Genomic DNA, 22,969 nt, shown 5'->3' on the forward strand with positions numbered 1-22,969 from the left:
AGTATCTGTTTAACCAAACTTTTAGCCAGACTGCCCTCTGTCTAGCCCCAGATGATGAGGGGACAAATTGTGGCTTCCTGAAATAATCAGCCATATCTCACCACTACATTTCTATCAGTGTCAGTGTTTACTAATAATGTCTACACTTGCTGAGCACTGATGACAGAAACTGTGCCAAGTGATTTTCAAGCATCTCATCTAGTCCTTGTAATTCTTTGAAGCAAGTGTTAATATTCTCATTTTACAAAGAAGCAAATGGAAATATATAGAGATAAAGCAACTTGAAGCAACTTACACAGCTAGTAAGTGGTTTAGAAATCGTTTTCTCTGACTCGAAGGTTTGTGTGCTTAACTATTATACACATGGCCCCTCCTCTATCTCGTAAAGAGAGAGCTCTTCTGTCAGCTTTACTGTTTTGTTTCCTCTGAACATGGCTATATGTGACCATGGCCAAGTCACCTAAACTCTATTGATCTAAATTTCTTTACATATAAAACGAAAGTATTGGACCAAATTGGTGTTTCCCAAACTGATATTCCTTGGACCACTATTCTGAAGGATACTGCATGATACCATGAAAAAGACTCTGTGTTCAAATAAATTTGGAAAATACTAGACCAAGCAACATTATACAGATTTCATTACAGGGGTCTTCTCAGCTCACTCGATATCCTTATTCTTTTCGTTTCTCAAAAATACACACATCAAAACCTTCTGAAGTGGGTAGGACAGGAAATTGTTTTCCCTTTTTTGTATCATGAGTAGGCCAAAGCTCAGAAAGATTAAGGTACTTACCCAAAGCCCCAGAAACAGATGGAATAAAGACTTGGGCCTAGGTCTTCTCACACTTTGTGTGATGTATTCTTTATACTGTGTCAAACTCCTCCTTGTATCCAGGTAGGAGATGCTGTGAATAAAGGCAGGAATCAACACCATTTCCCTTTGGGCTGGTGAAGGAGGGGGAGAACAGGAAGCAGTAAGGAAATCAATCTGACCCAAGTGGAGAGAGTAATTGAAAATAAAGTTAGCTAGAAAAATGGTACAGGTGAACTTATTTGCAAAGCAGAAATAGAGTCACAGATGCAGAGGACAAACTTATGATTACCAAGGGGGGAAGGGAGGGGTGGGATAAATTGGAAGATTGGGATTAACATATATACAATGCTATGTATAAAATAGATAACTAATGAGAATCTACTGTATAGCACAGGGAACTGCACTCAGTGATCGGTGGTGACCTAGTGGGAAAGAAATGTAAAAAAGAGTGGATATATGTATGCGTATAGCTGATTAACTTTACTGTACAGCAAGAAACTAACACAACATTGTAAAGCAACTGTACTCCAAAAAAAAAAGAAAAGAAAAAGTTAGCTACATTTTTAAAGGCCCTGAGGGTACAGGATTTTTAAAGACAAGCAGAGTAGTGTGTGTGTATTTGTAAGAGCTGTTTTTGACCAATAGTATGATTTCAAGATAATCAGGCTTCCACTAGTTCCAAATAGATTGGAAAAGGGAGAAAGTGGAGATAGGAAGATTATCAAAATGCAAGTGCAGCATTGGCAGACAAAGTTGACAACGGCCTTAATCTCGATGTGGGGAGCAGGGTTAGCAGCGGTATTAGGAAGAGGGATGGAGATAACTTTAGTATGCCTGATCTCTTGCGTTTCAAACTTTTTCTGTTGTTAATATCCTCATATGCTTACTTTGAGGTACTATGTGTACCCTTAGATTAAGCCAACTTCAAACCAACCTGTCTCTAGAATCTAGTCCATTCCAGACTAGATCCTCTAATGCAAATACAAGTTATTTTCATGTGCCATTCTTAACAGGAGCCAGAAAGCATATTTACATCATTAAATATTAGTTTCTTTATTACAAGAATAAAATATAAAGCATTGTAAATTAACATTTGTAAGTTATACAAGGTACTTTGCATATGGGTATGCATTATAAATACATATGTAAACATTAATGCAATGATTTTTAATATATGTTTGTAATGATCCTTCAAAATCTAATATGATGTATTTTCTGCTTTATATGAATTATTTTATGTAGATGTTAAGTTCTTTAGTGAACAACTGGAAAAATATCACAGACAGCACAAGGATGCAGTAGCTCTAAGGCCCACCAGAAATGTAGGCTTGCTGCTCATTGACACTAAGCAACTAAAAGAAAAGCTAATGCCATCACCTTTGCGATGCTTGGAGGTAACTGTGAACTAGGAAAAATTTTAATTATGGTTTCTACAACTATTTTATGATTTTTCTCCTGCAAATAACCTATCTTTATTTTCCAGTATTGCAAATGCTTAAAATTAACATGTCTATTTCACATCCTTAATTTCTAGGAAAAGTCCCATATTCTTCTTTCTATCCCAAGCACAGTCAGCTTTCAGATGAGGGGACAGCAGTTCTCAAACTAGCCTCTTACACCCATTCCTTTTTCCTTTACTGGAGAATCTCAAGAATTCCTACAGAAGAGACACCACTGTAACAGCTTAGTGTCCTAGTAGGAATGCTGGTTGAGTCTAGGGTACTGAGATCAAGTTTAGGAGATTACTTCCTGATCTGAAACTGTCCCTAAAGATCTGATTATATTTTGGTGAGTTGTAGAGCTGAGGAAATTTGATCGCTTCTGCAGTAAGTCTCAGGTCTTCCTTTAGCGTCATATATACTGTCAAATACCCCCAGAGAGACGATGGTGTAGGACAGCGATTGGCAAGCTACGACCCACAGGACCAGTCCAGCCCGCCACCTGTTCTGTACATACGGTTTTACTAGAACACACCCATGACAATCAGCTTATGTATTGCTTGTGGTTGCTTTCTCACTATAAGGGCAGAGCTGGGTTGTGACAGAGACCATATGTCCTGAAAATCTAAAATATTTACTGTTCGGCCCTTATAGAAAACTTCTGCTGATCCCTGGTGCAGATGAAAGAAGACAGAGCCCTGTCTAAAAGGCTGCAGGCCTGAGTGCTAGTATCTATTCTGTCACTAATTAGTTGTATGGCATTGGGCTTTCTTCTAGAGCTTTGCTGCTTCATCTGTTGAAAAAGAAAATATATATATATATATATATATATATATAATACATATATATAGAGAGAGAATTGGAGCAAATTCAACATCAGCAAACATTTGTGAACACTCTGTGCACTACTATATACCAAGCAAACAACACTCAGCAATCAGAAAATGTATGGGCTATCATCTAAAACGTCCAGAGGGTAGATGGATGTCAGGGAGGTGTGATCTAGTGACTCAGTGGTATTAATGAGGACCTGGTTCTTTTTGTTCTCTGTACCAAACCTTCTGCTGTTTCAGCTTCATCCTAAAGCTCTCATGCCTTCACATTTCTGAAACGGTTGTCAAAAGTTCCACAGGCAAATTATTTCCTTGTTCATGTTCAGAGAGAGAAAGAACATGAGAGACCTCTCAGCCTTAAAAAGAAAAGTCTCGGGTTTCTACCTAATTGGATCAGCTAAGGTCAGAGGTTCATCTTAATCCAGTCATGTTAGCCAAAGGAAGCCATGCTCATATTTGCCTTATGACCAATCAGACTCCATCTTTGTTTCTGAAGGAGACATCAGTTTCCTCCCAACCACATTGCTACCACCTAACAGAAAGAAGTGGAGTTGATGCTGGGGAAGGTACCACAATGTTCACCATACAGGACGAAGTAGCAGAAAGGGTGCTTACAAAAGATCAGAGCATTTAAGCAAACTTTTCAATAAGTTGTGCAATCTGTTAAAGATTGTGTGAAGATCTGGAAATGATCTTCAAAACTAGCCCTTCCTATTGGTTCAATGTGAAAGAAAAAAGCCCCTTCATATATACTGCTGCTTCCAATACCTGTTGACTTAACAGACATTCAATTAGAATTTATCTAAAATAAATAATAACTACAATGAGGTATTGCCTCACACCAGTTAGAAAGGGCATCATCAGAAAATCTACAAACAATAAATGCTGGAGAGGGTGTGGAGAAAAGGGAACCCTCTTGCACTGTTGGTGGGAGTGTTAATTGATATAGCCACTATGGAGAACAGTATGGAGGGTCCTTAAAAAACTAAAAATAGAACTACCATATGACCCAGCAATCCCACTACTGGGCGTATACCCAGAGAACACCATAATCCAAAAAGACACATGCATGCCAATGTTCACTGCAGCACTGTTTACAATAGCCAGGACATGGAAGCAACTGAAATGTCCATCAATGGATGAATGGATAAAGAAGATGTGGTACATATATACAGTGGAATATTACTCAGCCATAAAAAGCAACGAAATTGGGACATTTGTAGAGACATGGATAGACCTAGAGACTGTCATACAGAGTGAAGTAAGTCAGAAAGAGAAAAACAAATATCGTATATTAACGCATATATGCAGAATCTAGAAAAATGGTACAGACCAACCAGTTGGAAAGGCAGAAAGAGAGACACAGATGTAGCGAACAAACATGTGGATACCAAGTGGGGAAAGTGGGGGTTGGGTTTGGGGGGTATGAATTAGGAGATTAGGATTGCCATATATGCATTACTAATAAGAAAAAAATATCAAATTGTACACTTTAAATATATGTAGTTTATTGTATGTCAGTTGTATCTCAGTAAAACTTCTTGGGAAAAAAAGAAAAATATATAATAAAATGGAAATACTCAAGTAGTTTTGATTCACAGTTCCTTTTTCTTTCCTAGGTGCTAAATTATATGCTTCCTCGTCTAAGCAAGAAAAAAGTAGATGCCATTATCTCTGAGGCACAAGATGCAGAATATAAACTTGAATTTGCCCCAACTACCACCATAGAATATGTTAACAGCTTAGTATTTCTTGACGAAATTCAGGAAAGGGTGAGTTGATTCTTATGTAACTCTCTATTCTAGATCTTGTGGTGAGTAAGGAAGGCAAATAAGAAAAATTGAGGGACTGAAGGTCAAGAAACAGCTGTCAGTACATCAGAAACACTTTCAGGCAAAGTAAGCGGATGTCTTTACATCACAGTAGTAATGACAGCTAACACTGATCAAACCCTACTAGCCAGGCATGCACTACATTTTCTACATACATTACATTTTTGCTCCTCACAAAACCTTAAGTATAGATAATTTTTATTCTCATTCTGCAGATGAGGAATCAGAGACCAAAACAGGTAATGTTGTCCAAAATCACAGAGCTTTTTGTGGTAGAGCCAGAATTTAAACTTGGGTCTCTGACCGCAAAGCCAATGCTCTCAACCCCAGTTTATTGCAATTCTTATTTGTGATAAATAATAATAGAATTATAATCTCGATAGTAGTCATAATGGAAGTCTTGATCCTTCTTAACCTATATTTTCATAATAGGCAGGAACCTTATTATTAGGAATGAAAGAAACCGTACTTTAGCTTAAATAGGGAGGTGAAGAGGGGAGACAGGGACTCAACTGACAGAAATGCTGGGGTCAGCCCTCTCCCCTTATTTCTCTCTCTCCAGACACTTGGTTTCTTCCTCCCAGGCTCTTCACTGTGGCAGGCAATCTAGCACTTAGTTTTAATAGTCAGTGTTTTCTGTCACGCCAGTTGGCATTTAAAATAGTGTTAAATCGTTTTCTTAAATATTTGGAAATTGAAAATATGCTATAAATTTTAAAAATACAAACTGAAATGTGAAGTAAGTCATCAACAACTGGATAATCTGTTATATATTGTTAACAGAATTCATAGTAAAGATTATTTCATGTGCCTGTGAAAGTAAAAATTTTGTCTCTCATTTCAAGAAACATCTTCTCGAATGCAATGATCTCAAGATGCTTGTGGTTTTCCCTCAAGTTTACCTATCCATCGTTCCAGGAGTCTAAAGACGTCCAGCATTTATTATTATCTGCAGTCATTAAGCCTCTTTGTCAAATAACCAAAATCTAGTTGAGCTAGCTTAGGACAAAACATGGACCCTATTTAAGGATTCAGGAGTATTTCATGGAACATCCCCCCCCCGCCCCCCCCCCCCCATGCCCACACGAAGAATATAACTAGGCTTAGGAACTTACCAGAACTGGGAATGAGAAGGCTGTGGGAAACCCAGGTAGTCCTCTCTCCATCTCTCCTCTCTGCATCTCTCTGAGGGTCTGCTTTGCTCCATTCCCTCTGCAAACACATTGCTCCTGCTTCTTCATCCTCAGCAGCAAACGTGGCCACCAGCACCTCCCAGGTTACATGTTGCAAGTCTAGCCAGCCACCGAGAGAGAGAATCTCTCTCCTCTGATATCAGTTCTACATGTTTAAGGAATGGATTCAGCGCCCACCCCCACCCTGACCCTGTTGTCTAAACTATGGAAGGAAAGAACATGTAGCAGAGGGTGGAAGGCGCAGTCTCTGGTTCCAGACCAGGAGAGTTGATGTGCCGTGCAGAAAACCAGACTGTACCCCATCTCCATGAGGCTGTCTGTGCATCGCTGGGTGGTGTGTTGGGGAAGCAGCCTCTCTCAGGAAAATGCTCTGCACGCACAAACAGCTTTTTTTGGAACCTCATCCACTAGTTCCAAAAATGTCATGAGCACTCACTTAGCAGGATGCAAGGATTACAATAATGAATAAACCTGCTCTCAAGGACCTTAGAGTCTAGGATGACAGCAGATATCTATTATACAATGGATATAGGTACAAGATACTGCTGTCAGATGGAGTGGGACGGGGTGAAGGGAGGAGAGGGAGGGTGTGGTCATTCTTGCCTATGAGTTACAGAAGGCTTTGCGGAGGATGGGGTGATTAAGCTTTGTCCTAAGGTCCATCTATTCAGGTAGGCATTCCAGGGAGAGGGAAACTTTCATGCAAAGATCTGAGGCAGCATGGCAAGAACGAGATATGGCAGTCTGTATGCTATGGAGAAAGGGTGTTTGGCAGAGAAAGCTGATGAACTGTAGCTAAAGCAGTACATCCAAGGAAAGGAGAAAAAGAATGGATCCTAGCGATATTGAGTAGAATTGAAAGGACTTAGTGGGCAACTGAAGGAGGGACAGCAAGAGAAGTTTGAGGTAACTCTTAGATAACCTTTTACGGTGAATGCATGGTCACCAGCCAGAATAGGTAGGGCAGGCCACATAATCATTGTCTGACCAGACATTTTTGAGAGTGAAAGAGGCACCGTTAATCATTATGCCAGGACAATACGTTGGTGTAAACCAAACACTCCCTGAGAAAACTGGTCATATGCTTATTCCACATACCAGAAATCCAGGAAGGTGAGTAGATCTTGGTTGTCAGACTGAGTTGTATTTGTAACTTGTTGAAGATGTTAGACCCTTTTGGTTGAGAGTAACAAAAACTCCCGTAGTCAACTTGGAAAAATGAGAAGATTTATTCTAAGTTTGCAGGGACATCTTTTGGAATCCAAAGGTATGGATAGAGCCTCACCTTTGAAAAGGGTAGGAGCTAGGGACTAGAGCAGTGTAGGGAAGCCAAAAAAGACCTCTCTTTCCATCACCCATCTCTGCTCCTCTCTAGAACTGTGGTTCTCAAAGAGTGTTCCCCAAACCTGCTGCATCAGTATCACTGGGGAACTTGCTAGAAATGCATATTCTTGGGCTCCACCCTGGACCTCCTGAATCAGAAACTTTGGGGAGGGGCTCAACAGTCTGTGTTTTACCAAGCTTGCCAAGGCGATTGGGGTGCAGCTGAAGGTTGAGTACCATCTCTCTAAAGCCTCTCTGCAGTTTTCTCCTCCTGTTTAGGACCTGTTTTGTTACCCCATGAAAACAAATGGCTTCTGTCAAAAGTTACAATCTAACTCTTCTCAAGTTCAAGAGAGAGGTCAGACTGAGCGGGGTTCACTAGGTCCCAATTTGACACTCCCTGGTTCAGCTTGTGGCCAGGAGGTAGGTCAAGTTGTAGAACGTGGATGCTCCCTCTATAAGCTTGTGGCAGATTGGCGGTAAGGAGGGTTCCCTGGTGAGTATCTGCCAGAAAATTAGGAAAGGCAGTGTCCACTTAAGGCATCAAAGCAAAGATGTTTAGTAGTCAGTAATAAAGGTAGTAAGAGCATTTATTAAAGGGTAGTGTGAGGCTTACCATAGATCAGGGTTCTGAATCTACACAGACAGGTACATGGTCCACACTTCAGGGGCTGCCTTGTTACAGTCACTGCTCAGCACACAGGCCTGGAATCTCAGATGTTACAGCTGGGCATCCTCACAGCACCTGTTGTCGCTGAAAACTTTAAATATTGGCACTGTTTAATCAACTAGAGAACAAAAGAGAGAGAGAACTACTTATAAGAGTAATACTAACTGTGCTCAGCTCTGAACAACTTATCTCTTGGGCCTCACTTATCTGCATTAGAGCAGTGACTACATGTGTCCCCCAGCAGGCTCCAGCCAGTTTGATCTACAGTAAACACACGCCTCTGTGTGCTGGCTCTTCACCGTGTGATGTTTGTGATGCACAGTGGCTGTCTCCTATCAGACAATCTTAGCGGGAATAGCAGGACTCTGATTTGCTTAATGAGCAACCAATGTTTCTGTTTAGATCGAAAGCCTTGAAGATGAAGGGAACGTAGTGGTTCAGATGTACAAGCTCATTGAACAGTATCAGGTTCCCACACCTCCCGAGGACTTTGCTGTTTTTGCAACTATGAAGCCGTCCATCGTTGCTGTTCGGAACGCCATTGATAAATCCGTGGGTGACAGAGAAATGCTTATTAAGCAATTTTGTCTGCATTTGGGCAGAGATCTTGAAGATCTAAACAATGAAGTGAATGAAGTAAAGCTGCGAGCGCAGGTAAACTGAAGCAGGATTTAAAAAAATAATCTGTGTAAAGGCTGTTGCCTTTTCATAAACCATTTAGGAAGCATATTTCATTTTTAATCCAGTTTAACTTTCTTTTTTTATGGCTTCATTCTAACCAATTAACAATGTCTTTGAGCTGCCATTGAAAATTGAAACTATTTCTGAACCTCTCTTAGGTACTGAATAAATTCCAGGTCATTGCAACTAAAGCATGTATGTAATAGTGAATTCTCTTTCTCCTGGCTTCTATTTATTATTTTGAAATGAGCGTTTTTATGACCTGTTAGCATATTTTATAGTTATTGTCACAACTTTAGAGTTTGCTTCACCACGTATTAGAAAATTCCCCCTTAGAAAGAGGCAGGGTATAAATTGATAAATGATAAAGAAGAATATTTGATTAACTTGCAGCAATTTTACTATACAAAAGATGCAAGAGGACTGTTTTAAAGAACTTAGAATAGACAGCCACATGGTTCTTAACTGAATAGTAAGTGAAAGTAGATCATCTTGTAATGATCTGTTATTTAATTATTAACCTAGACTAAATCTTATCCCAGGAGCATGTAACTGTATAAACTTATGATTAAAACAGGGAAAAAATGGGAAAAACTCAATGTCCTTCAACAGAGGATTAATAAAATGTATTGGGGTACACCCATGCAAAGGAGTACAATACCGACATTAAAGATTACAACAAACATTTATATGTGTTGACATGGAAACGTAAAAGTAGCTAACATTTATTGTGTACTTACTATTCTAAGGACTTGGCATTTTTTCTGCTTTTGTTTTGAAGTAATTTTGTATTTTTGCACAGAGAAAGCTGTCCATAACTATAATAACTGTGCAATTCAACCAGTTATCAGAAAGTGATCCATGTGTCCACTGCTGAGGTCAGGAACTATTGTGACTGGTATCCTTAGTGTCTCTAGTCATTAACCCTTCCATCCTCTCCAAAGGCAGCCACTACCCTGAATTCTAAAGCCATAAATTGGTTTGCCTGTTTATGAACTTCAATTAAATAGAATAATACCTTTATTGGAAACTGTGATCATGCCTTTATTGTAAAATGATAATTTTCCTTATATCATATTCTCTCCTTTCTTTTCCGTATTGTATTCACCTCTCCTTACCTGAAGTCATGTTAGTTGAAAAAAATGTAGTAAATGAAAGCAGATGAAGAAAAACGTATCAGGTACTCTTTAAAAACAATATTATCCCATGGTACTTCTTTATACATTTCTGTACTTTTTATAATGTATATGCATTGCTTTAAAATTCAAGAAAAGCAACCATTTTAATATGTTTTCTAAAAATTAGAGTGAAAAGAGAATTAGAAAATTTTTGAAAATATTTATTAATTCATTTAATTTGATGGCATACATCAAAAAGTAGGAATGACTAATCAAAAATGATCTTAATTTTACAGGATCCACAGATTTTGGATATTAATGCTGACCAAGACAAAATAAAGGTCATGTTGAATGATCTGCAGTCAGTTCTAGATGATCTTCAAAAACGTGCATTTCAGTATAAATCCTATCAGAAGAATTTTAAGGTAATGACATCTCTACACATCTGTTTCTAAAATATGTGCATAGAAATGGCATTGATGCATATGCATTTTCAATAATGTGACTGTAAAACATTCAATGTTTGGACACCTACGTGCTAGTCACTGTGCTAGAACAATCAGAAATACAAAATATGATGTGTTCTCTGACTCTGAAGTGTTTAAAGATCAGTACACATGAGATTAAAAAGTAATTGGGACTTCCCTGGTGGTGCAGTGGTTAAGAATCTGCCTGCCAATGTAGGGGACACTGTTCTATCCCTGGTCCCAGAAGATCGCACGTGCCTCGGAGCAACTAAGCCCATGCACCACAACTACTGAGCCTGCACTCTAGAGCCCGTGAGTTACAGCTGTTGAGCCATGTGCCACAACTACTGAAGCCCATACACCTGGTGCCCATGCTCTGCAGTAAGAGAAGCCACAGCCATGAGAAGCCCACACACCACAATGAAGAGTAGCCCCCACGGGCTGCGACTAGAGAAAGCCCACATGCAGCAACAAAGACCCAATGCAGCCAATAAATAAATAAATAAATAAATAAATATTTTTTAAAAAACTAATTGTGAATTACAGACAAACCCTCAGACCAGGGACTGTGTTTCTGTGTGACTACATTTCTGTTTTAAATGTGGTCAATTGAAACCCCTCTATCCTTTCTTAAGTAATACTCAGCCTTCTTTTACATTCATGTGTGTATTTTGATTCCATCCGTATTGCCTGATTTACCTTGGTTTGATGGGCCAGTTTGACGAAAGAAGAGAATTTGGCTAAGCCAGGGGAAAGGTGGATCCAAAAAAGGGTAGGTTTAAAAAGCTGAAAGATATGCCTCAAAAAAATGAAGAGAAATGAGTGAGAGATATAAGTGCTCTGAACAGCTATTCGAGAGACCAAAAAGAAAAGATAATAGAAAAGACTCCTAGGATCAAAATCAGAGGGCCACCAGCAATGAGAGAGGTATTAATCATTTCCCCCAAAATTTCAGAGGACTGCCTGGACCTCACATGGGGATGCACCTATCTCTTCCAGAGCCCCAAATGGATGGCCAGAAAGTGGCCTGAGGGCTCTGAGTGTCCACTCCAGATCCCAGGGTTTGGTGGGGCAACCTGCAAAATAATGACCTTGGCATCAAACAGTGTGACTGGTGCAATGCTTGAGGCAGGAGGTTTGTGCATGAGAGAATTAGGGTTCAATTGTTCCCAGATTGAGTTAACTGACCTATAAGACAGGAGAGTGTGCAATAGGAAGGGAGATGTGGAGGGAACATTGCTTCTTAAAAAGCTATAACTAACTGGTGAGCACTCCTTGGGTCAGAAAGAATAGCATTGCTTGAGCCAGAGCCTGAAATAAAAGTGTGTCTCCCTCCTTCCACATTCCATACCTATATTTTATGACCCTTTAGGATCACCTCATATCCAGCCTTCCTCTGCAGCTTTTGGTCATTGGGGAGATAGGAATAAAGGTCTAACTGGCTAGGAAGTCATTTCTAATTCTTAATGAAGACAAGGCTAGATACCTAATATCAGGGTAATGCTGGCCTTGTAAAATGAGTTTGAAAGTGTTCCCACCTCTTAAAATTTTGGGGAAAGTTTAGGAAAGATCGGCATCAATTTTTCTCCCCCCCCCCCAAATATTTGGTAGAATTTACCAGTGAAGTCATCTGGTCCTGGGCTTTTCTGTGCTGGGAGATTTTTGATTATTGATTCAATCTCCTTACTCCTATTGGTCTGTTCAGATTTTCTGTTTCTTCCTGATTCAGCCTTGATAGGTTGTATGTTTCTAGGAATTTATGCATTTCTTCTAAGTTATCCAATTTGTTGGTGTATAGTTATTCTTAGTAGTCTCTTATGATCATGTGTATTTCTGTGGTGTACGTTTTAATGGCTCCTCTTTCATTTCTGATTTTATTTATTTGAAAATTCTCTCTTTTTTCCTTAGTCTAGCTAAAGGTTTGTTTATCTTAAAAAAAAAAAAACACAAAGTTTAATTGATATTTTCTGTTGTTTTTCTAGTCTCTATTTATTTCCACTCTGATCTTTGTTATTTCCTTTCTTCTGCTAACTTTGGGCTTAGCTTGTTCTCCTTTTTCTAGTTCCTTGATGTGTAAAGGTAAGTTGTTTTCTTGAGATCTTTCTGTTTTCTTACTGTATCCATTTATCTCCATAAACTTCCCTCTCAGAACTACTTTTGTAGCATCTTATAGGTTTTGGTGTGCTGTGTTTCCATTTTTATTTGTTTCAAGATTTTTTTTTTATTTCACTTTGATTTCCTCTTTAACTTGTTGGTTGTTCAGGAGTATGTTGTTTAGTTTCCACACATTTGTAAATTTTCCAGCTTTCCTCTTGTTGCTTATTTCTAGTTTCATACTATTGTAGCTAGAAAAGATACTTAATATGATTTCAGTCTTCTTAATTTTGTTAAGACTTGTTTTGTGGCCTATCATATGATCTATCCAGAGGAATGTTCTGTGTGCACTTGAAAAGAATGTGTATTTTGCTGCTGTTGTATGGAATGTTTAAAGCCCTAGCTTATCTCAAGGCTCACAGTTTCTCTGCAACCAACCTCCTGGAGATTTCTCTACCTCCAAGGCATGAAAACAACTTTGTCAGATTTTCTTGCAACCTTTCTCTCTATAGGGTTCATATACAGTCCATTGGGTTAGAAATAGGCGAGAAACCAGACTGTTCTCCCCATCTTAAATCTCACCATCCCCTCCACCAACTACCACAAAAACATTCTCTCCCTCTTCTATAATCTAAGATATAAGCCCTAAAGGATATCAGTGCCCCTGAAGACTCACTTGTTTACCCAAAAGCCCAGGCAGGTATATACATGTATGATCCAAATTGAGATAGAATGCTCTTAGTACTCTTGCAATATTTGTGTGTTTGGAGAATTTCTAAGTTCTAAGGAAATATAAAGAGTTATCTTTTGTCACTCAAATAGAACTTTGAGTATATGTGGGTTTTGTGATTTGTTTTTTCATTTGTTTCTATCTATTTTTCTTTCCCCATTTAGGACTCACCCATATTCTGCTAAACTGTCACTGTATCAGAAATTGCTAATAGGAGGATAACATAAGATCTCTATATCTGAAAATTAAATAGTACATTTTGCTTTTTATATTTTTAAAGGTAGAAGTGTCCAAGTTTGAAGCTTTGGAAGAAGTTAGTGCTGAATTGAAGCTCAAACAATTGCTCTGGGATTCTTTATCTGAATGGGATAAACTCCAACAAGAATGGTTAAAGGTAAAAACAGAAACTCAATTCTTAAATCATCTTTGTATTATTTAACCTTAAAATCCTAATAGAATTAATTATAGTTTTTTAAAAAATAATCTCATGTGTTCTTAATTTCAGTAAAATATGCAATGTTATAATTTTATGGGAGTTATTATCAGCTTTCCAGTGAAATGCACAAAGGTCTTTCTGCCATACAAGTCTTTAAGTACCACAAAGAAGAAGGCATTATTGTAAGGCAGGCTTCTCAGGCCCTCCATTTAAGAACAGTAAATGAAGGAAACATCAAAGGACCTCACTGCATGACAGTTAACTGCTTTGGGGCTTCTGAACACAGGGTTGTCCTGATACACTACAGCCAAGTGTCTTTAAGGATTATAGGATTTTATTTGTGATCTACACACGTTAGATTTCTGTTAGCTTAGGTTCTGTTCTTACTGTCCTCTTTTTTTTTAAAAAGGAAGCTGTTTTGTTCCCTGTGATAAAATAGAATCACAGAAATGAGATCTAAGATCTTCCCTTGAAAGCTCAATAGTAAATTCTAGTAATAGTAAATTAGGAGGCCAAGTATCATAGGGTTTGGTTTTTAGGGTCTACCCTTGTATTCAAACCTTAACAAGGGTCAACCCTCTAGGAGGCAGAATAGATGACCATCTGGTCTTTCAAGTATGATATGGACATGTTAGAAATACTATCAACTTCACAAATATTGTTTTACACTTACTTGTTCAGCTTCCCTGTGTTGGTTACCTATGATTAGAAGTCATATATCTGGGTTAAACCACAGTGACACAAGAATGTTTCCCAGATAATGTTCTAGGTACAATAGATACCAATGGAGAATGAAAGGGACAAAGTCCAAACCCTCACAGAATTTACCTTTTGGTGGAGAAAGCAGAAAACAAATAAATGTATATATCCTATTATATAAGAGAATTTTAGGTGCTCTTATATAACTCATTTATCACTTATCTCAGAAGTAGAAAATGCTCCTGAGTAGTAAAGAGGAAGCTTAGAGAGTTTTCTGATTACCACCATAGACTAGAGCAGTGACTTCGAAAGTGGGACAAATTTATTGTAGGAAGTACACAAAAAGACCCATTGGGGGCAAAAAGAAAATGTTGAATCTAGAGAAAAATGAATGTTTATAAATTTTCTTTTTTTTCATTGAGGCATATTTGACATATTAGTTTCAGATATATAATATAATGGTCCTATATTTGTATATATTGCAAAATGATCACTACAGTAAGTCTATTTAACACTTGTTGGCATACAGTTACAAAAATTTTTTTCTTATAATGAGAACTTTCAAGATCTGTTTTCTTAGCAGCTTTCAAATATGCAATATGGTATTATTAATTATAGTCACCATGCTGTACATTACATTCCCATGATTTATGTATTTTATAATTGGAAGTTTGCACCTTTTGACCTCCTTCACCCATTTCATCCACCCACCCCCCTCCTCTGGGGAACACCAATCTGTTCTGTTTTAGTTCTTTTATTTTGTTTTGTTTTAGATTATTGTTTTGTTTTGTTTTGTTTTAGATTCCACATATGTGAGTTATTTTGTTGTTTTGTTTTGCTTTATTTTAGATCCCATGTATAAGTGAGATTATCTGGTATTTGTCTGCCTTTGTCTAAAAGTATTTCACTTTACATAAAGACTTCATGGTCCATCCATGTTGTCCCAAATGACAAGATTTCATTTTTTTATGGATGAATAATAGTCCACTGTATACATATACCACATTTTCTTCACCCATTCATCCATTGGTGGACATTTAGTTTGTTTCCATTTCTTGGCTATTGTAAATAATGCTGCTGTGAACATGGGTGTCTATATATCTTTTCAAATTAGTGTTTTTGTTTTCTTAGGACAAATACCCAGAAATGGAATTGCTGAATCATATGGTAGTTCTATTTTTAAATTTTGAGGACTCTTAATACTGTTTTCCATAGTGGTTGTGCCAATTTACATTCCTACCAGCAGTGCACAAGTGTTCCTTTTCCTCCACATCTTTGCCAACACTGATTATTTCTTGTCTTTCTGATACTAGCCGTTCTAACAGGTGTAAGGTGATATTTCATTGTGATTTTGATTTGAATTTCTCAATGATTAGTGATGTTGAACATCTTTTCACATACCTGTTGGACAGCTATTACATCTTCTTTGGGAAAATATCTATTCAGATCCTCTAACCGCTTTTTTAATCAGGTTGTCTTTCTCCTGTTGAGTTGTATGAGTTCTTTATATATTCTGGATATTAGCTCTTTATCAGATATATGATTTGCAAATCTTTTCTCCCACTAAGTAGGTTGCCTTTCATTTTGTTGATGGTTTCCTTTGCTGTACGGAAGCTTTTTTAGTTAGATGTAGTCCCACTTGCTTATTTTACATTTGTTGCCTTTGCTTTTGGTGTCAAATCCAAAATCCTGTTGCCAAGACCCATCTCAAGGAGCTTATTGCCTATGTTTTCTTCTAAGAGTTTTAAGGTTTCGGGTCTTACATTCAAATCTTTAATCCAGTTTGAACTATTTTTGTGTGTGGTCTAGTTTCATTCCTTTGCCTGTAGCTGTCCAATTTTCCCAACACCATTTATTGAGGAGACTGTCCTCTCCCCATTGTATATTCTTGACTCCTTTGTTGTAAATTAATTGACCATATATGTGTGGGTTTATTTCTGGGCTTTCTATTCTGTTGCATTAATCTATGTGTCTGTTTTTGTGCCAGTACCATACTGTTTTGATGACTATAACTTTGGAATATAGTTTGAAATAAGGGAGTTGACACCTCCATCTTTGTTATCCTTTCTCAAGATTGCTTTGGCTATTCAGGGTCTTTTGTGGTTCCATACAAACTTTAGGATTGTTTGTTGTATTTCTGTGAAAAATGCCATTGGAAGTTTGATAGGGATTGCATTGAATCTGTCGATTTCTTTAGGTGGTATGAACATCTTAACAATATTAATTCTTCCAGTTCATGAGCATGGAGAATCTTTTCATTTTTACAAATTTTCTCTCTCCTTCAATACATATGACCATCTGACATGGTCAATATATGTATGTACTTACATGTTTATGTAACTGAGAAATATATTTATAGATACATGTATACATTGGAGTGCATGTTATATTAAGGGGTACATAATCAAATAATAGGAGACTACTTAGTGAGAAATTTCTAGGTCACAACAGTAAAAATTAACTATTTGTAACTTTACAATGGTTGGCCGTCAGGAATAAATTACAGGGATTGAAATACTGCATTTGATGATATAGAAGAAAAGGACATGAAAGTAATAAACAAACAATGCCTGATATACTATTAGAAATCTTAATAAGCAGAGTCATTTCCAAAAGTATAGAGTTGACTAGGTTTAACGACATAGCTACCAAAAATTCTGAGTATATTAAAAAATTTTACTATTTCAAGTTTGCCTTTTATCTTACATATTAACTTCTTCTCCCCTCCCCCCCCCCATTTTCATAGTCCAAATTTGACTGCCTGGATCCAGAATTTCTAAATGCTCAAGTTTCTAAATATGCCAAATTTGTGACTCAATTGGAAAAAGGCTTGCCACCCAACAGCGTGGTGCCCCAGCTAAAAAGTAAGGTGGAAAAAATGAAAGAAAAGGTAAGTTTGGTGGAAATTATTTCAGAAACTCTAGGTCAATCAGTTACTACTTAATGCTAATAAGACCAAGGAATTCTTCCCTGTTTAAATTAGTCAGCTTTGCAGAGAGAAGAATCAACGGACAGATTCAGTTATTGCAGAGACACAGACTGCATCCCTCTCTTCAACTGGCCAAGTCATGCAATTGAATTGTATGAGAATTCTAGTTGTTTCCCATCCTCACAAGTACCTGTTATCAACAGGGAGTTATTTTATTTGGTTTGCTTTGGTTTTAATTTTAACCATTCTGATAAATATGTAGTAGTATCTCATAATGATGATGGTTTACATTTTTCTAATGATGAGCATCTTTTCCCATGTCCATTGGCCATCCATCTACCTTCTTTGCTGATATGTTCATTTGAATATTAGCCCAATTTTTAGTTGGATTCTTTGTTTTGTTATTTGTTAGTTTTAAGGGTTCTTCATGTAGTCATGATGTAAGTCCTTTTTAAAATATTTAACTTGAAAATATTTTTTCCAATCAGTGACTTCTCTTTTCAGTCCTTGAACAGTGACTTTCACAGAAAAAAGGCTTAAATTTGAATAAAGTCCAGTTAATATTTTTTTTTCTTTTACAAATTTTCTTTTTCAGTATAGTATCTAAAAACTTTTTGCCAAACCTAGAGGTCAGACAGATTTTCTCTTGTATTTTCTTCTGGAAGTTTTACAGTGTTACTTTTTATTAAATTAAAATATGTGATTTATTTTGAGTTATTTACATTCTTACATATGGATATTCAGTTTATCCAGCACCATTATTTGAAAAGAGTATTCTTTCTCCATTGATTGCCTTTGCATCTTTGTCAGAAGTCAGCTGACTATATTTTTTAGTCTATTTCTGGACTTTCTATTCGGTTTGGTTGTTCTATAAGTCGTTCTTTCACCAATACCACATATATTTTTTAAACACTTTTATTGATACACAGTTAACAGACAATAAATTGCATAAATTTAGAGTGTACAACTGGTATTTTTTTTCTTATTAGTAATGTATATATGGCAATCCTAATCTCCCAATTCATTCCCATGCAACCCTCCCTGCTTTCCCCACTTGGTGTCCATATGTTTATTCTCTACATCTGACTCTATTTCTGCCTTGCAAACCGGTTGATTTGTACCATTTTTCTATATTCCGCATATATGTGTTAATATACGATATTTGTTTTTCTCTTTCTGACTCACTTCACTCTGTATGACAGTCTCTAGGTCCATCCATGTCTCTACAAATGTCCCAGTTTCATTGCTTTTTACAGCTGAGTAATATTCCATTGTATATATGTACCACATCTTCTTTATCCATTCATCTGTTGATGGACATTTAGGTTGCTTCCACGTCCTGGCTATTGTAAATAGTGCTGCAATGAACATTGGAGTGCATGTGTCTTTTTGAATTATGGTATTCTCTGGGTATATGCCCAGTAGTGGGATTGCTGGGTCATACGGTAACTTTATTTTTAGTTTTGCAAGGAACCTCCATACTGTTCTCCATAGTGGCTGTATCAATTGACATTCCCACCAAACGTGCAAGAGAGTTCCCTTTTCTCCACACCCTCTCCAGCATTTACTGTTTGTAGATTTTCTGATGATGCCCATTTTAACAGGTGTAAGGTGATACCTCATTGTAATTTTGATTTGGGTTTCTCTAATAATGAGCGATGTTGAGCAGATTTTCATGTGCCTCTTGGCCGTCCGTATGTCGTCTTTGGAGAAATAAATGCCTATTTAGGTCTTCTGCCCATTTTTTGATTCGGTTGTTTGCTTTTTTTGATATTGAGCTGCATGAACTGTTTATATATTTAGGAGATTAATCCTTTGTTGATTTGTTTGCAAATATTTTCTCCCATTCTGAGGGTTTTCTTTTCATCTTGCTTATAGTTTCCTTTGAATACCACATATTTTTGATAACTATAGCTAGTAAGTCTTGAAATCAGGTAGTGTAAGTTCTCCAATTTTGTTCTATTTTTCACAATTTTGTTGATTCTAATTCCTTTACCTTTCCATATAAATGTTAGAATTAGCTTATCAATATGTACGAAAAATTGCTCAGATTTTGGGGGGACTGTGTCAAATCAATAGATCAATCTGAGGGGAACTGACATCTTAATGAGATTGAATTTTCTAATCTGTTACCTGCCTATCCCTTTATTTACTTAGGTCTTCTTTTATTTCTTTTCATTAACATTTTGTAATTTTCAGTGTACAGATTATACACATATTTTGTTAGATTTAAAACTAAGTATTCTTTTATGTTATCTTAAGTGATATTGTTTTTAATTTCAAATTCTAATTGTTCATTGCTGTTATGTAGGAATACTATTGACCTTTATATATTGATCTTATATCCTGTGATCTTACTAAATTCACTTTTTAATTTTAGGAGCTTTTTGTACATTATTCAGAATTTTCAACGTAGAAAATTATTTCAACTGTGAATAGAGACAGTTTTATTTCTTCCTTTATAATCTATTTGCCTTTTATTTCTTTTTCTTGCCTTGTTGTACTGGCCAGGATTTCCTGTACAATATTGAATAGGAGTGGTGAGAGAAGACATCCTTGTCCCATTCCTTATCTTAGAGGAGAAACACTGAGTCTCTTTTTAAGTATGATGTTAGTCAAATTTAATAGATGCCCTATATTAAGATAACAAAGTTTCATAGTTTCCTGAGAGATTTCTTTTTTTATTATAGATGGGTGCAGAAAATTATTAAATGATTTTTCTATGTCTATGATCATATGGTTTTTCTTCTGTAATCTGTTAGCATGGTGAATTACATCTATCAATGGTCAAATGTTGAAGCAGGCTTAAATTGCTGAGCTGAACCTCATTTGGGTCATAATGTACTATCCGTTTTTATATTGCTAGATTCAACTTACTAATATTATTTGAGAATTTTCTGTGCCTATATTCATGAGGGACATTGATCTTTAGTTTTCTTTTCTTGTAGCATCATTGTGTAGTTTTAGTATAAGTGTAATACTGCCTCATAAAATGAGTCAGGAAGTGAATGTTCCTTCCTCTTCTGTCTTCTGGAGGAGATTATACAAAATTAGTATTGTTTTTCACTTAGATGTTGGGTAGAATTCACCAGTGAAACTATCTGAGCTTGAAGTTTTCCCTTTTGGAGGGGTTTTAACCACAAATTGAATTTCTTTAATACCATTTGAAATATTCAGGATATGTATTTCTTCTTCAGGCGGCTTTACAGTGTATCTTCCAAGGAAATGGTCCATTTAACCCAAATTGTAGAATTTATTAGACATAGAGTTTATCATAATATTTCCTTATTATCTTTTTAAAGTATGTGGGATCCATAATGATGTCCCCTGTTTCATCGCTGATATTGGTAATTTGTATCTTCTCCCTTTCTTTCTTTCTTTGTCCTGCTAGTCATTTATCACGTTGACCTTTTCAAAGAGCCAGCTTTGGGGTCGATTGATATTCTTTATTGTTTTTATGTTTTACATTTCACTGATTTCTCCTCTAATCTTTATTGTGTCCTTCCTTCTTCTTGCTTTACATTTAATTTTTTATTTCTTCAGTTCTTATGGTGGAAACTTAAGTTGCTGATTTGAAACTTTTCTTCTTTTCTATTATAAGCATTTAATGCTATAAATTTCTGTCTAGTTACTGCTTTAGCTGAATCTTGTGAATTTTGATATATTGTATTTTTAATTTAGTTCAAAATATATTTGAATACTCCTGAGACTTCTTTGATAAATGGCCTATTTAGAGGTATGTTGTTTACTATTAACATATCTGGGGATTTTCCAGATATCTGTTACTGGTTTGAACTTTAATTCTATTATGGCCCAAAAATATACTTTTATGATTTTGTCCTTTTAATTTGTTGAGATTGGCTTTATGACCCAGAATATGGTCTATTTTAGTACATCTTTCGTGTACACCTGAGAAGAACATGTATTCAGTGATTTTTTTTTAAATCTCAATTAGGTCAAGTTGGTCAATGGTAGTGTTCAGATCATCTATATCCTTACTGATTTTCTGCCTACTTGTTCTGTTAGTTACTCAGAGAGGAATGTTGAAATGTCCAACTACAATTGTGGATTTGTCTAATTCCTCTTATGTTCCATCAATTGTTGACTCATTTATTTTTAAATACAGAAAACTTACAACAGAAATATAGAGGTTTCCCATATGCCCTGAATCCAGTTTCCTCTGCTGTTAACATATTGCATTAGTATGATACATTTGCCACAACTAATGAAACGATGTCGATATATCAGTATTAAGTAAAGTCCATATTTTATCTGCATTTTCTCATTTTTATCTAATGTCCTTTTTCTGTCCTAGGATCCTTTCCAGGATAAACATTGCATTTAGATTTCTTTTCTTCTTAGGCTCCTTTAGGCTGTGACAGATTCTCAGACTTTTCTTGTTTTCTATGATCTTGATAGTTCTGAGAAGTACTAGTCAGGTGTTTTATAGAATGTCTGTCAATTTGGGGTTGCATGATGTTTTTCTCATGATTAGACTGGGGCTATAGATTCTTGCAATGAAGACCACAGATGTAAAATATTATTATTATCACATCTTATTAAAGGTACTTGCTATCAACATAACTTTTCACTAATGATATTAAGCTTGATCACATGACTGAAGTAGCATTTTCCCCACTGTAAAGTTACTACCCAACTTTCCATACTGTATTCTCTGAAAGGAAGTCTCTGTGCAAAGCCTACATTTAAGGGGTAAAGTTATGTTCTACCTCATTGCTTCCAGCAGTAACATATCCTTTGTCCAGATCTTGGTTTTTAATATCATTTTCCAATAAAATGAAACAGAGGTCCTTATAGAAATGGCTGATTCTAGGGACGAGTCAGAGAATATAAAGGTTGAACTTGGAGCATCCTCTGGTGCCAGAAAGTAAGGAAGTGCTCAAAAAAAATGATGGGAATATATCAAAAGGACACAGAAATCAAGTGAAAAAGCTCTCAATGGCCAAAGTTGTAATAATTTGAGCAAACAATAAATAATACAGTATTGCATTATAACCCAAATTATAAAATAAATATCCATGAGTTCATATTGACATAAATGAATAATTAAATGGATGGATGGATGGATAGATAGATAGACAGACAGACAGACAAAGGATAACAGACAAATCTTCTATAAAGAACAATTCCAAATAACTTATGAAGATACTACATCTCAAGACAGTGGAGCTTCATTTATTTCGATGCTCTGTTGTTAAATGTATTCACACTTAGTATTGCTATTTCTTCTTGGAGAACTGACCCTTTTATCATTTATATACTGTCCCTCTTTATTTTTGTAAGATTTCTTGCTCTGAAGTCTGTATTATCTGAAATTAATATAGTTGGAATAGCTTTCTTTTAGAGTTTTCATGATATGACTTTCTCCATCTTTTTACTTCTAATTTTTCTGTCTTTATATTTAAAGTGGATTTCTTGGACAGCATATAATTGGTTCCTGCTTTTTTTCAATCTGATTTTTTAAAAGTTTTTTAACTGACATGTTTAAACCATTCATATTTAAAGTATAATTGGATTAAGTGGTTGGATTAAAACTGTCATCGTGCTGGTTTTCTATTTGTTTGTTGTTTCTTTTTTCCTCTTTTCCTTCCCTCTCTTGATTTAATTGTATATGTTTTATGATTCCATTTTATCTTCTCTATGGGGTTATTATTCATATCTCTTTTAAACAGTTTTTAGTGGTTATC

The 22,969-nt window shown here is 36.3% G+C and overlaps 1 protein-coding gene across 1 annotated transcript in view; it reads left to right on the top strand.

Moving 5' to 3' along the window:
• The window catches only part of DNAH6 (dynein axonemal heavy chain 6), a 276,466-nt gene that overhangs the window by 62,309 nt on the left and 191,188 nt on the right, over nucleotides 1–22,969 (top strand). The window contains exons 13-18 of the mRNA XM_057743457.1: nucleotides 2,060–2,211; nucleotides 4,709–4,861; nucleotides 8,510–8,761; nucleotides 10,203–10,331; nucleotides 13,478–13,591; nucleotides 17,079–17,222. Of these exons, the coding sequence (XP_057599440.1) occupies nucleotides 2,060–2,211; nucleotides 4,709–4,861; nucleotides 8,510–8,761; nucleotides 10,203–10,331; nucleotides 13,478–13,591; nucleotides 17,079–17,222 (944 nt within the window). The remainder of the gene's footprint in view (nucleotides 1–2,059; nucleotides 2,212–4,708; nucleotides 4,862–8,509; nucleotides 8,762–10,202; nucleotides 10,332–13,477; nucleotides 13,592–17,078; nucleotides 17,223–22,969) is intronic.

Source organism: Hippopotamus amphibius, chromosome 7, assembly GCF_030028045.1.
Source record: "Hippopotamus amphibius kiboko isolate mHipAmp2 chromosome 7, mHipAmp2.hap2, whole genome shotgun sequence".
Taxonomy (NCBI): domain Eukaryota; kingdom Metazoa; phylum Chordata; class Mammalia; order Artiodactyla; family Hippopotamidae; genus Hippopotamus; species Hippopotamus amphibius.